Source organism: Octodon degus, unplaced genomic scaffold (genome assembly GCF_000260255.1).
Source record: "Octodon degus isolate 3935 unplaced genomic scaffold, OctDeg1.0 scaffold00002, whole genome shotgun sequence".
Lineage (NCBI taxonomy): Eukaryota > Metazoa > Chordata > Mammalia > Rodentia > Octodontidae > Octodon > Octodon degus.
In genome coordinates this window covers 34,758,582-34,773,513 of record NW_004524578.1, presented here as the reverse complement: position 1 = coordinate 34,773,513, position 14,932 = coordinate 34,758,582, and the positions used below count along the sequence as shown (strand labels likewise).

Genomic DNA, 14,932 nt, shown 5'->3' with positions numbered 1-14,932 from the left:
TCAAGGGCTAGGGATATAGCTCAGTGGCACAGTCCTTGCCCTGCAAGCAGGCAAGCACAAGATCCTGAGTTTGATTCCCAGTATTCCCTGCCCCCAAAAGTTCATTATCTCCTGTGCTAGAATGGGACTCAGTCCTGACACGAAGAACATGAGGTTTTGTTTCTGCTTTGCCAGCTTTAGGGTGTTAAGTTTACCTAAGCTGACTGTTTTCAAGATCCCAAGTTGTCAGAAGGTTTAGTCCTTTTGTGCAGATGAACACATCTCAGGCAGAAAAGAAGATGGTGTTTGGGTTCAGGAGTAAAAAATGTACTTCCATGAGACTTAGCTTCATATCTTACTAGTATTGTTTGGCACATCAGTTCCAAAACCAGCCATTGGTTGAGCAATGTATTTTTATGGAATCAAACTTCCCCTCCTCTGAACAGAACGTCCCAGCATTGCTCTGAAGCACAGTGCTGCCACCTACATGGAAAAAATAGTCTTTTGTTTTGTTTTGTTTTGTTTTCAAAGACAAAGGGTACATAGCAGTATGGTTGAAAGCTAATAATTTCTGCCTATGAATCCTTTCCTGATTAGGGATAGAATTGACTCTTAAGACCTGAGGGAAAAATCTGATCCTAGAGTATAAATTCTTCCCTACCTATCCCACTCCATTCTCCTTAATATGGACACTATATGTCTAATTTTTTCCCCAGCTTTCTCCAGTATAAGAGTAGAGAATTACTGACTCTTGCATCATAAAAGTGCAGTGAAGAGTATGTACCAAGACAACAGTGACCACAACAACACTTCAAAACCTATGTACAAGAGCTACTGTTTGCATAATTTCTTCCTAAAGGGCTTTTAATTCTTCCAGGATTGACATGAAAGATTAGTTCTTTTTTTTCTTTTGTTTTGTTTTTTAAAACAGTGTCTCACTATGTTACAGCCCAGACTGGCCTCGAACTCTCAGAGGTCTCCTTTCCCTGGCTTCCCTAGTACTGAGATTCTAGGCCTGAGCCACCATGCCTGGCAAGACTAGTTCCTTGCTGGGTATCTCTGTTGCTCATCCGTTCTCCAACAAAAGACTCTAAGACTGTAAAAACCACAACATTCCAGTTAATAAATGTCCTTTGCTGCTGATTAATGTTGGTGTATAGTGTAGTATTTCATTGATAAATGACTAAAAAATGTTCTGGATGATCTCAAGTTACTGAAGATGGTAGCAATTGAGAGCCAAATAATCCCTATAATTGTTTTTCCTTCCTGTGTGCCCTCTTTGGTTGCGGAGTGAAATTGGGATGATTTTTCTTTCGCTAACATCTTTTTGTTATTCTGAAACAACTGAAGAAACCTAATGTAGAAGAAAAAGTTTCATGGTTTTGTAATGTAGTGTGATAAAAAGTCCAGGGAAGGAACTTCAGAAATGAACAGTGTTAAGAAGTAAATTACCTAACATTTCACCTCTGAACTTTTTGTAAATTACAAAAAGTTGTTTTCAACATATCACCTTCTCTTTTTGTGTGTTCATAGTTTACATACTATTCACATGCTATTTTTGCTTAGCATGTCTGTTAATATATTCCCCACATTTGTATGTTTCCATCTTTTTGTTGACTGGATTGTATTCTGTACAGTAATTTCAGTTCTCTCAATGTTGATCATCTAGCTTGATTTTTTTTTCCTATGCTGTAGTAAAATATACAAACATAAAATTTACCATTTTAACCATTTTATTTTATTGAGGTGCTGGAGATTGAACTCAGGACCTTGGGCTTGCCAGGCAGTTGCTTATTCTACTGAGCTATCTCCCCGGCCCCCCATTTTAACCATTTTAAGTGTACACTGTTGTGCAGCTATCACCATCATCTGTCTGCAGCTGTACATCTTGTAAAATAATGTTCTACACTTACATTAAAGGATAATTTGTTTCTCCCATCTCCTGGCAATCTGCTGTTGTACTATAACACAGTGTTTTTGTTGATAACATAAAATACTTACCTTTTTGTGACTTTTTTTGATGTAGTATAACATCTTACAGGTTCCCCCAGATTAGCATATTGCAGAATTCCTTTTCATGGCTGAATGATATCCCATCATACGGGTATCAGTTTTGCTTATCCATTGTTCTGTAAATGGACCATTTATTTTCTCCCACATTGTGAGTGATACAGCTATAAATATAGGTGTACACAGGCCTCTTTAAGACCCTGATTTTTCTTTTTCGAGACAGGGTCTCACTAGGCAGTTCAGGCTGAACTTGAACTTACTTTGTAGTCCATGTTGGCCTCAAACTCAGCAATCTTCCTGCCTTAGGCTCCCACGTGCTGGGGTTGCAGGAATGTGCCTCTATGCCTAGTTACTTTTCCTGAATATACCCAGAAATAGAATTGCTGGGTCACATAGTAATTTTGTGTTTACCCTTTCAGAGAACTGCCCTCATGTTTTCTGCAGTGGCTGTGCCATAGGTTAAGTTTTTGCAGTTAATGGAAATGCTCTAAGACTCATTTCTATGACTATATTAATTTTCAGTCTTTCAAAAACTGGTAAATATCGAAGTTTAGTTGTTGGAATTCTTTTCTTTTTAGAAGCAAGAGAAAAAGAGGAAGAAATGAACAGAGAGAAACAATTAAGACAAAATGAAGATACTGAACCAACATCGTCGGGCTCAAATGTGATCAGAGATTGCTCAAAATCATCATCGAGGTACCTAATTTTCTTCAGAGGCTTCTATTGAACTGACATTTTCTAGGTTTTCGTAACACAATTTAGGGAAAATTCCTGATATTAACACGTTGCATAATTTTTCATTTTAGGCAGTTGTGTATCCCTAGGTCAGAAAAAATTCCTGTGTAAAATTTGGAATCAAGGGCCGGCCGAATAGCTCGGCAGATTAAAGCGCCTGCTTAGGCAGATGCAGTGGCCAGGGTTTGATTCTCGGCCTGCCATGCTGGCCCCATCCTCGAGGCACACCTAGAGGGTAATTGAGACTGGGTGTGATGGAGTGTGTCTGTAATCCCAGCTCTTTGGGAGGCTGAAAACAGGCAGATCACTACAGTCTGATCTGAGTCTGATCTACGTAGTGAGACCCTGTAGATCCTGTATACCCTATAAGCCCTTACTAAAATACAAAAACAAAGCAAAGCAAAAATAGAATAAAACGTGAATTCAGTGGTCGACTTTGTACAGTATTTTTTTTGTGACCAATGAAAAGTTTAGGGAACTAGTTTGACAATTAAATGTATCTCTAGGGCCTGGGATATTGCTCTGTGACATGACACTTATACATAGCATGCAAGAGGCTCTGGGTTTGTTTTGTACATTTTGGTTTTGTCAGTTGATATTGTTGATATTGTCAGCTACCAGGATAGCTACACCTCCTTTTTTCTGATTGCCTGTGGCATGGAGGATTACTTTTCATTCTTTGACTTTTAGTTTGTGAATTTCCTTTTGAGTTAAATTTGTTTTTTGTTGTATGCAGCATATTGTTGGATTTTGTTTCTTAATCCACTCTGCTAGTCTGTTTCTTTTGATTGGTGAATTGAGGCCATTTATATTGATGGTTGTAACTGATATGTATTGGCTTGTCTTTGTCATGTTATTTTCCTGTTATAGGTTCTGTAATTTTTCCCTCTTTTTAATTACTTGCTCTGTTTGGTGGTTCCTTTTTGTTGTTCTTGAAGCTGTGATCACTTCTGTCTCTTTCTAAAATATGTGTCAGTGTTCTTTGTAGGGTTGATTTGGTGGTCATGAATTTCTTCAATTGTTCTTTGTCGTGGAAGGATCTTATTTCATGATTGAATTTGATAGATAGATTTTCAGGGTACATCACTCTGGGTTGGAAGTTCTTTTATTTTTTTCTTCTTCTTCTTTTTTTTTTTTTTTTTGCAGAACTGGGGATTGAACTCAGACCCTTGCGCTTGCCAGGGAAGTGCTTATTCTACTGAGACATATCCCTGGCACACCCCCTCCCCTTTTTTTTTGCATGGAAGTTACTTTCTTTCAGGACTGAAATACTCTAAGATCTTCTTGATTTGATGGTTTGTGTTGAGAAATCTGCCATGATTGTGATGGGCTTTCCATTGTAAGTGATCTGTTTCTTTTCTTCTATTCTTTTCCTGAATTTCTGAGATCTTGATTATTATGTGTTTAGGTGTAGATTTATCGTGATTATGGCTGTGTAGAGTACTATATGCCTCATTTATTGGTATGTCAGGTTCTTTCCTCAGTTTGGAAAATTTTCTGCTAGTACTTCTGCAAATAGTCTTTTTATGGCATTTGTGCTGTCGCCTGCTGCCTCATTGATGCCTATTTTTTATATTATTTTTCTTTCCATCATCTTGTAGCTGCTGAATTGTTATTTCCTGATTCCTTGTTAGTTTTAAGAGATGTTTTATTTCGTGTTCATTATCTGCAACACTGTCTTTGGGGTATGAAAGTTTATCTTCAGTTTCATTTAAGCAGTTCTGCCAGCTTTCAATGGAGTTGTTAATGTCCTGGATATCTGTTTGAATCTGTTTCATGCTGATTCTTTCCTGTATTGTTTATTCAGTGTTTCCGTTGTTTTTCTGTTCTCCTCTATTTTTCTTTCTATGTCTTCTTTAGCTGTGCTGAGCATTCCTTTCATGATTGTTGTTCTTCCTTTTTGGAACCGAGGCATTTTTCCTGCTCTTATTTCTTCTATAGCCTGATGGACTTGTTTCTTTATATCAGTTGCTATCATTTCAGAGATTTCAGGTGTGTGATTTTCAAGTTCTTGTATGTGTCTCCTGGACTTGTTCTGGGTGGGCTGGAGGACTGAGATTGCCTTTTGCTCCTGCATTTTGGCATTTTTGAATCTCCCATTAATCACCCCGATGTCCCATAGGCTGCCCAGAATGTGCCAAAGTTTTTAAATGACCCTAGAAAAGCTCTGTGCCCTCTCACGCTAGGCTCACAGATCACAGCTCCCCACAGGCCACTCAGAGTTCCCAAAACTAAGTTCCCAAAATTTTGGACTGGCACCAGCAGAAGCTCCACACTAATGCACTGGGGGTAAGGAAGGTCAGAGCCCACCAGAGTCCCACAGGGTGCTCGGAGTACTCCAGAGTTCTTAAATGGTGCCAGGAAAGCTCTGCACCCAGTCCTGTCCAGTCTTAAACTCCTTGTGTAGTGAATGCTCACCTTGAAGACAAAAATCTGCCGCAGCCTCCTGAGAGCTGGTATTACAAGGTGTGCAGGAACATGGCTTTATAGTTTGTGTAAGGAAGGGGAATAGGACTACAAACCTGACTCTCCTTTTTGTAACAGTGCATCCCTGATACCTCGAAGTCTCTGGAGCATATTGGTATCTTTGTATATACTAGTGGAGAGCAGAGACTGCCAGTTATTTTTCTGTCAGAGGCAGTTCGTAAATTTTTTTTTAATGTATTTAGTACAGGGTCTACAGGGTCTCACTGTATAGATTGGACTTACAGTAATTCTTCCATTTTCAGCCTCCAAGCACTGGGATTACAGGTGCACACTACTACGCCCAGTCTCAATTGAGGTCTCAGCGCGCCCTGGGGCAGGGCCGGCTTGGTGCTGTAGTCCTCTGAGCTGTCTGACCTGACCCAGATAGTGAATATTTTATGCATTAGGAGCCATACAATTTCTTTCTCAATTGTTGAACTTGTTATTGCAATTCATCTGTAAAGGAATGATTTAGACTGAATGCCAAAAGAACTTTAATAATAAGCAGTGTACCCAAGTTAGTTAACCCTTGCAGTGGAGTGTCATTTTTTTATTTACTAATAAAAGTTTAGTTTTGCATTGTCTAATGTTTCATATTAGTTAAAAGGAAATGTTCCTTAGCTGGTCTTGGTGGCATATGCTTGTACAGTAATCCCAGCACTAGGGAGGCTGAGACAGGAGTATTGCCATGAGGTTGAGGCCAGCCTGAACAACATAGTGAGACTCTGCTTCAAGGAATAAAAACAACAATGAAAGGAGATGATCCTTTTCTTTTAAAGAACTTTTAGTGTTTACATTTAGTTCCTTTTGGTGTAATTTAAGATGTTAAGAGCTGTAGAGTTTTTGTAGAGCTTTACCTTTTTGACTAATAATGATTCCATTAATTGAGAACTGTTAATAAGTTTATTTGTTCTGTTGATTCCACATTTTCCTGCATAGTAACCATAATGCCACAGATCTACTGTTGCTGTTGGGAGTAAGTTTTATTGTCATGACAGAACTCAAGCATTCCAATATTGGTGATCCCTGGGGTTAGTTCCCAGCACTGCCGAAAAACAAAACCAAACCAAACCTCTAAACCCCAGTATTACTTTTGCCACTGGTAGATTACATTAAAAAATTACTATTGGCACTATTATTGTAAAATGCAAAAATATAAATAACCATGGGGAAATTATAATAACAAATTTATCACTATATTTTATTGATCAAAGAATGAAAGTTTACTTACTACTATCTCAGGGAGGCCTCTGCTGAGTAATGCGTGGCAGATGAATAGACCTGCTGAAACTTCAGTTGGTAGTATATTAATATTGAATGTATTAGGTTGATTTTCTCTAGTTTTAAGGACTATTTAAGGTGCTTCTGTGCATTGAATCATGTTACAATAGAAGTAACTTGGGCTAAATTAAAATATCCTGGAAGTCTGTTTAAAGAAATACATGCTTTTTAAGAACTTTTTTTTTGGCAGAACCGGGGATTGAACTCAGGCCCTTGTGCTTGCTAGAGAAGCACTTATTCTACTGAGCCATCTCCCCAGCCCCTAAGAACTTCTATTGCACTGCAAAATGCAATCCAGAATGTTTCTACTTCAATAGAATGAGTAAACTGGGTGTAGCGATGCATGCCTTTAATCTTAGCATGTAGGGGGTTGAGATAGGAGAGTCACTACAATTTTGAGGCCAGCCTGGGCTATATAGTGAGTTCCAGCATGAACTACAAAGCAGACCTTATCTCAAACCAAACCAAACTAAACCAAACCAAACCACACCACACCACACCACACCACACCAAACCAAACGAACAACAACAGCAAAACAGCATGTTATTTTTAGAATTTAGCACCTTGAGGAAAAAAAAAAAAACTCTTATAAATGCTTTTCACAACTAAATACCATTGGCCTTTTTGGTATGGTTTCATTTCGTTTCTTTTCTTTCTTTTTTTTTTTTTTGGCTGGCTCAGCCTGCCCTGGGGGTGGGTCTGGTGCTGTATGTGGTGCCGGGTATTGAACTGTGGTCCCTGCACTTGCCTAAGCAGGTGCTTTTTTTTTTTTTTTTAATTTTATTGAGAAACAAATATGAATGAGACAGTTTCAAAGCTGATTTATAGGAAGTTTCAATAATCAGTACATTGTACATTGTTATTTTCTTAGTGGTTATCCATAGTTCAAGAAGCAGACAGGATATCCTGTCCAAACACTACTAGTACACCTCTTTCTTCTCATTGAATTAAGTGAAAGTAGCTGTATGTCTATCCTATTTTGCATATATAAATACAAAATGATTTTTCCTTTGTAACCCCTTTTTTTTGTTTCGTCCTGTCAGAGGTGGGTATTTTATTGGCATCTAAATACTATAGGTATTTGAATTCAGCAAAACAATCCAACACTGTCTAGCAGTCTATAATATTAGTGGGTTATCCTCAGAAGGTATTGATTTGAGCCTTTTACAGCTCATTGTTTTAATGTGGCTTTACTTATATACCTTGTTTTTATAATTTTCTGCAGGATAGTTAAGACCAAGATAAAGCAAAGCAGGTGCTTTAGACTGCTGAGCTATCTGACTGGCCCTTGGCATGGTTTCTAGAAAGCTTTAACTTCAATTTTAGTATTCTATTGTGATTGTCTCATCCTCAGAATCTGATTTATGGAACCTGAACAACAACATTAGATAATAAACTCTATTACTTACTGTTATGAAGCACAAAAAGAGGATAGATAGGGTAATGATTTTCCTTCATTCTAAAATTATGTTTTCTTTTCAAAGATGCTCAGATAAACACTATTAGGTTTTAATATAAGACCGGGGGAACTTCTGTGGATCACCAAAAGAACTGCTGTGCACTGGCAGTGTGGGAGGCTGTCTAATCAAGTCTTAAAATGGAAATGGTCACTATTTTATTGGTGGAAACCACTGACTAAAGGGAATTGTCTTTTGAGATCTTGTAAGTCAATAGATTTCACAATTAAAAGACATGACATTGCTCATTAGCTAAGGGCTTTTATGACAAGGACTTTCAAAATGTTTAATAGGTAGATTAATTGATTGTCTTTTTGAGAAGGGTTTCAGTATGCACTTTAGGCTTGCCTTGAAGCCACAGGGAGCCTCCTACTTCAGGCTCTTGATGCTGGGATTATGGGCATACATCAGTACATCTGGTGCTTAATAGTTTTTAAAATTCTATATTTTAAGGAAAAAAATAGATATAAACAGGCAGTGAAAAATGCTTAAATTAAATGACTTCTCTTAATTTATTTTTTTATAGACCAGATTTTATTGGTCTTTTTTGTTTTTTTAAATTTTTATTTGTTTATTTTTGTATTTTAGTACAGGGTCTACAGGGACTCACTGCATAGATGGGACTTGTAGTGATTCACTTGTGTTCTGCCTCCCAAGAGCTGGGATTACAGGTGCGCCACCACGTCCAGTCTCAGTGGCCATCTCAGTGCGCCTCGGGTGGAGCTGACACTGCATTCGGGGGATTGAACCCCAGCCACTGCGCCAGCTTAAGCAAGTGCTTTAGTCCATTGAGCTACTTGGCTGGACCTATTGGTCTGTTTTAAATACTTTAGACATTTTCAAATTTATTTTTAAAAATTATTTATTTATTTATTTGGTACAAAGTCTCACTATGCAGCTCGGACTTATAGTGATCCTCCTGTCTCAGCTTCCCCAGAACTGAGATTATAGGAGTGCACTACCATACCCAGTTTCAGTGGCCAGCATGGCACTCTGGGGTTCTGGGGTGGCAGTTGCAGTACTGAGGATTGAACCCAGGTCCTTGTGCTAGCCAGGCAGATGCTTAGATGGCCAAGCTATCTTCCCAGCTCATATTTAGTCATTTTAATGCTGAAGAATCTATTAAGTTCCTTTAGACTGGAAAATGATCTTTGCTTCAGGGATCCCTCCATAATTTTTAGAAGAATTATTTTTTTTCCCTCTTTCTTCTCTTCCTCCTTCTTCTTCTTCTTTTTTTTTTTTTTTTTTTGTAGTTAGTACAGCGTCTACAGGGTCTCACTACACAGATTGGGCTCGTAATGATCCTTCTGTTTTCAGCCTCCCAAGTGCTGGGGTTGTAGGTGTGCACCACCATGCCCAGTCTTAATGGCAGTCTCAGTGCGCCCTGCGGGTGGGGCCGGCACAGCACACTGGGGATTGAATCCTGGCCCCTGCATCTGCCTATGCAGGCGCTTTAATCCGCTGAGCTATCTGGCCGCCTTCCTTTTTAGTTTTATTTCTTCTTTCTGCTTAGTACTTTTTCCTTTCAGGGATTTTCCCACATTTTTCATTTTTTATCTGTGACCTCTAACTGAGACAGTAGGTTTTTTTTTTTTTTAAATTTTATTTATGTGTGTGTGTGTGGTCAGCTCAGCCCACCAGGGGGCGGGGCTGGCTGGCATGTGGTGCTGGAGGATTGAACTGCGGTCCCTGTGCTTTGCTAAGCTTGTTCTAAGTAGGTGCTTTAGACCACTGAGCCATCTCACCAGCCCGACAGTAGGTTTCTATATGAATTTTAGTCACTGCTCTCTGCTTGGGCCTGCTCTTAGAAGGACAGTCATCAAAATGTAAGGGAGTTGTACTCTTAGGAAGTATAAGTTATTTATTTGGTGTCAGTTCATTTCTGGGATTGTTCTGTGGTTCTCCTGGCTGTATTTCATTCAATCATTTGTTTCCTTTAAATAACTATTAGGTTAGTTTGTTTCCTTTGTGATATTGAGAATTTATTTCACTAAACATGTACATAATTTATGAAAATTTTATATTATTGAGATTTGGCTTACAGAAAAAGATACATAACTATATTTTTATTGCTTTTAAGAAATATTATATGGTTATGTTTCCATTCAAAAATTACATACAGGGAATAAAAATGTCATTTATTCTATTAAATATTGCTTCAAGATAGAGAAGAGATGTTTTGTACACACTCTAAATTTGTAAGATAGGAAATTTTTAGGTATCTGTATTTCCATTTAGGACCAGCAAGACAGCTCAGGGGACTAAACGCCTGCTTTGGCAAGTGCAGGGACCAAGGTTCAATCCCAGGTCCTGTATGCCATGGCAGTCCCGCCCCTGGGGTATGCTGAGTAGGCGACTGAGTCCAGGACTGTGGGCATGCCTGTAATCCCAGTGCTGGGGAGGCTGAAAACAGGAGAATCACTATGAGTCCGAGTTGCACAATGAGACCCTGTAACAACCGAATACATTTAAAAAAATCTGTATTTCCTTTTATGATGAAGATAACAATATGCAATGTATTATTATAACTCTCCTACTACCTTGTTTTGAAACTGTTTTATTATTATTTTTATTTTTTCCCCTTTAAAAAAAGAATAAGCAAAGAATAAGGACAAAAGAAAAAGAAATAACAGAAATGTTATGAATGATTTTTTTTTTTTTTTTTTTCTTCAGAACTAGGGGTTGAACTCAGGTCATTGTGCTTGCCAGGCAAGCGCTTACTCTACTAAACCATCTCCCCAGGCCTGAATGAATTTTTTATGGATATAATTTGTGAATTGATAGTGTATACCTATAGGCATTATTTAACATTAAGTTAAAAATCTCTTCTAAAATGTTATTGAGAAAAGAATAGGATTTGCCTCTTTCAATTATTTTCTCTGCCAGTATGTACAGTTTCTCAGGCTAGAATTTAGTGTTTTGGGATCATATTGAATCAAGGCACATTTTAAACATGGAATATATTCTGTTTTCCATCAGAGGCAGTTTTGGACATAATTTCATGGATTTTATTTTTCAGGATATTGAAAATATGTTGAAAGTCTCTTCTTGGCTTGGACACATTAGAAGCAAAAAGCCAGAAATGGAATTAGAAGCTACATAGAAACTAATGCATACCATTCAGATTTTGTGTGGGTATTAGGTCTGGATAATCAGCCATGAAATCAACATGGATAAGTTTAGTTCTCAGTTTAATGCTTACTTTTGAACTAGTTAGCTCGATTAACTTAGCATGGATGCTAAGGATCAGCATTGCAGTTTAGAGCTTTTGATAGCTTGAATAATTTTGCATTAAAAAGTATGTGACTTCTAAATGAGGATGGAGGTAAACTCAGGCTTTAGTCACACAGGGGAGATAATTTGAGTGTGTATATAGCTTAATATTAACTTATCATAGTTTTATTAAGGAGCATCTTTGGTGGTTAGGCAGTGTTATGGGCACTGGAGATGCAGTGGTTAGTAGTTCAGATAAGATCTCTGCTCCTTGAGCTCCTATTGCCTTGGGGTCAAAGGGTAGATAATATTTTGAACAACTATGGTGCAATCAAATAAGGTAATTTAACCATGTTTGTAATAAAGACAAGCAAAATAAAATAATTAAGATAATAGAGACTGGTAGAGTGTGTAAAAGTTTCCAAAGTTTGTGCTCATGGCCTTTTTTGATGAGGTCACATTTTGAGGCATTGAATGACAAGAAAGAAGCCACACAAGCAGTGGGAAGAATGATCCAGTTGGGGGTGGGGTTGGGGTTGGAGGTGGGGATCTGCAAGAACAGTATTCTTTGTGATATTGAGCCTTGGTAAAAACAAAAAGAAAAATCTCACATTTACCTCAGTAACTGCTGAGTGACAGAAACAGCAATGAACAAAACAGAAACTCCTCACCAGGTGGAAACCGATGGCTCATGCGGGCAATCCCCGCTGCTGGGAGGCTGAGACAGGAGGATCACAAGTTAGAGGTCATCTGGGCAACAAAGTAAAACCTGCCACAGAAGAGAAAAATCTAAGGGATGGGATATGTTCAGCACTACTGAAATTCAGCCCCTATTACCACAGAAACAACAGAAAATCTGAGAAATTTTTGCTTTCGTGGAACTTATGTATCAGACCTACTTCATTAAAAGGGATTGGCAGTTTTAATCTTTTAAAATATTTGAATGTTTAATCAATATAATTAGGAATGCTGAATTCTCAACCTTTGAGATGGGATGAAGGTATAGTGGATGATGGTGGCTTTTAGAATGCCTAGAGCTATTTGATAGCGACCTTAATTGAGAATAATAGTCCTTTCATGTAGTATATTAAGAAAGAAAAGACTGGGTATTAGTGTGCTTTGCGGCAGTGATGGCAAACTTTAGATCTTCCAGTGGTACAGACAGCCCACTGCTGAGGCGCATGTGCCATGCTTTGCCATTTCTGCCCTAGAGTAATGTACTTTTTGGAATCCAGGAATAATATTTCATACAGTGTTTTAACAACTTGCCAAATGTGAAGTGCACTTAAAAATAATTTGTAGTTCAGAATTTGTGTTGAAGTATTTAAATTTATTTATTTATTTATTTTTTGTGGTTGGCTCAGCCCTCCCTGGGGGCAGGGCTGGTGTGGCATGTAGTCCTGGGGAATCGAACCTCGGTCCCTGTGCTTTGCCTGAGCTTGCCTAAGCAGGCTGAGCTATCTCCCTGGCCCTTGTATTGAAGTATTTTAGAAGTAACACTAACTTCTATAGAGTAATTAGTTTATTTGCTCCCATGAAAAACTGTTGGGTTCAAATATAGTTAATAGAGGCTATTAACTATAGGCTATGTCAGTGTTTCTCTCTTTTATGGATCTAGTACTTTGTAGTTTTTCTTAAGTGTCCTGTTGTTCTCTTTATGAGGGATAATGATTTAATGAAGTCTAACACATTATTGGTATGACCTTTTATCTTTGATTTATGTTTGAGTAAGATGATTAGAAAAGGTTTTTTATTTTTACTTAAAATAATATTTGCATTATAAATTATTATTATTTTTTTCTTTTTGACATGGTTTCACTTTGTAGCTCAGGCTGTCCTTGCACTCAATTTGTAGCCTATGCTGTCCTTGAACTCCCAGAAATCCTCCTGCCTTAGCCTCACAAGGGCTAGAATCATAGGCGTGCACCACTGCACCTGGTCCTATATTTAACAGTTGAATTGTGAATTTAAAAACATGAAGGAGCTGGACATGGTGGCTCACACCTGTAATCCCAGCACTTGGAAAGCTGAGGCAGGAGGATAGCCATGAGCTTGAGGCCAGCCTGAACTACATAGTGAGACCATCTCTCAAAAAACCAACACCAAAAATCAAAACCACAACAAAAAACAAACAAAACACTTGAAAACCAAGTATGGTGTTAGATGCCTATAATCCCAGCACTTGGAAGACTGAGGCAGGAGGGTTTTGAGTTTGGGGCTAGCCTGGACTACACAGTGAGACCCTGTCTCAAGAAAACCAAATAAGCAAACAGATCAACAATAACAAACATTTGACAGACTCAGTTGTTACAAGGAGAAGCAAGACTTCCTGAGAAGCTAGAACTATCTTCAGAGATATTCTGTGGCAGGGCTGGGGATTGAACTCTGGGCCTTATGCTTGCCAGAGAAGCGCTTATTCTACTGAGCTATCTCCCTGGCCCTTCAGAGATATTCTGGAGAGGCAAAAAGTTCATAGCAGCAGAGGCAAAGAGTTTCTATTTCTTTATTTTCAGAGATTCAAGCAGCAGTGAAAGTGAAGACAGTTCTGATTCTTCTTCTGATGATGAGTTAATTGGCCCTCCTTTACCCCCTAAAATGGTAGGACAACCAGCTAATGTGGAAGAAGACATCCTTGGCCCCTTGCCTCCACCTCTTTCTGAAGATGATGATGATGAGGATGATGCTGATGAAGGAGAAGAAGAAGTAAGTAATTCAGGAATCTCTGATAATTTAAGAATCCAAATGAGGAGTATCTTTTTTTTTGGCAGAATCGGGGATTGAACTCAGGCTCTTGCACTTGCCAAGAAACCCTTATTCCACTGAGCCATCTACTTAGCCCTGCAAATAGTGTCCTTACAGAAGTATGAACATCAGTTTACTGCTGAACTTAGTGATAAGTCAGAGTAAATTTAAGAAATGAAAAGAGAAATCTAACAACCCTTGTTTAAAATAACACAGAAAGAAGGGCCGATGAGATAGCTCAGCGGATCAAGCACCTGCTTAGGCAAGCGCAGAGACTGGGGTTAGAGCCCTGGTACCACATGCTGTACTGACCCCGCCCCTGGGGCAGGCGGATCAGGCACCTCAATCTGGGCGTGGTGGTGCATGCCTGTAGGCCAACTGCTGGGGAGGCTGAGAACAGGAGGATCACTATGAGTATGAACTGTATAGTGAGACCCTGTACAAAAAATAAAAAGAATCTCAGAAAGAAACAGACCCCCAAAATAATAAAAGTTCAGTATGAAAATTACAGTTTTCTGAACAATCTTTTATTTTTTGGTGCTGGGAATTGAATTCAGGACCTTGCACTTGCCAGGCAGGCGCTTATACTGCTGAGCTATCTCCCTGTCTCACTGTTTTCTGAACAGTTGCCCAAAGAGTAGAAATAAAATATGTAATCCTCAAAATAGTAAACGGAAAAATGATAAAGAAACGTACATTTTCTAATTGATATATGGAATAGACAGTTAAAAAATATATTCCTTCTCTAAGACAGATTATCTTAGTAATTAAAAACTTAAATGGATTATAGTAATGGAAAAGACATAGAAATATCAAGGACTGTCACACTGGGTATTGGAACATTGTTTTACAGGACATAGGATTACAAATCTGTTAGTTCCAAATTAACCTTTTAATTTAGATTTTGTAATTTTTTTCACATAAAACAACATATATATTTTTATATAGGCTGAGACTATATGTAGAAATATGTACATGTGATACATGTGATATGTAAAATTAAGAGTAACATGAGGATAAATTTGACAGTTTCATTGAAAATCTTATT

At 38.3% G+C, this 14,932-nt stretch overlaps 1 protein-coding gene across 1 annotated transcript in view; it reads left to right on the top strand.

Moving 5' to 3' along the window:
• Wdr70 (WD repeat domain 70) overlaps positions 1-14,932 on the top strand; it is a 304,681-nt gene that overhangs the window by 13,291 nt on the left and 276,458 nt on the right. Inside the window, exons 3-4 of the mRNA XM_004623536.2 lie at positions 2,568-2,685; positions 13,656-13,845. Coding sequence (XP_004623593.1) covers positions 2,568-2,685; positions 13,656-13,845 — 308 coding nt within the window. The remainder of the gene's footprint in view (positions 1-2,567; positions 2,686-13,655; positions 13,846-14,932) is intronic.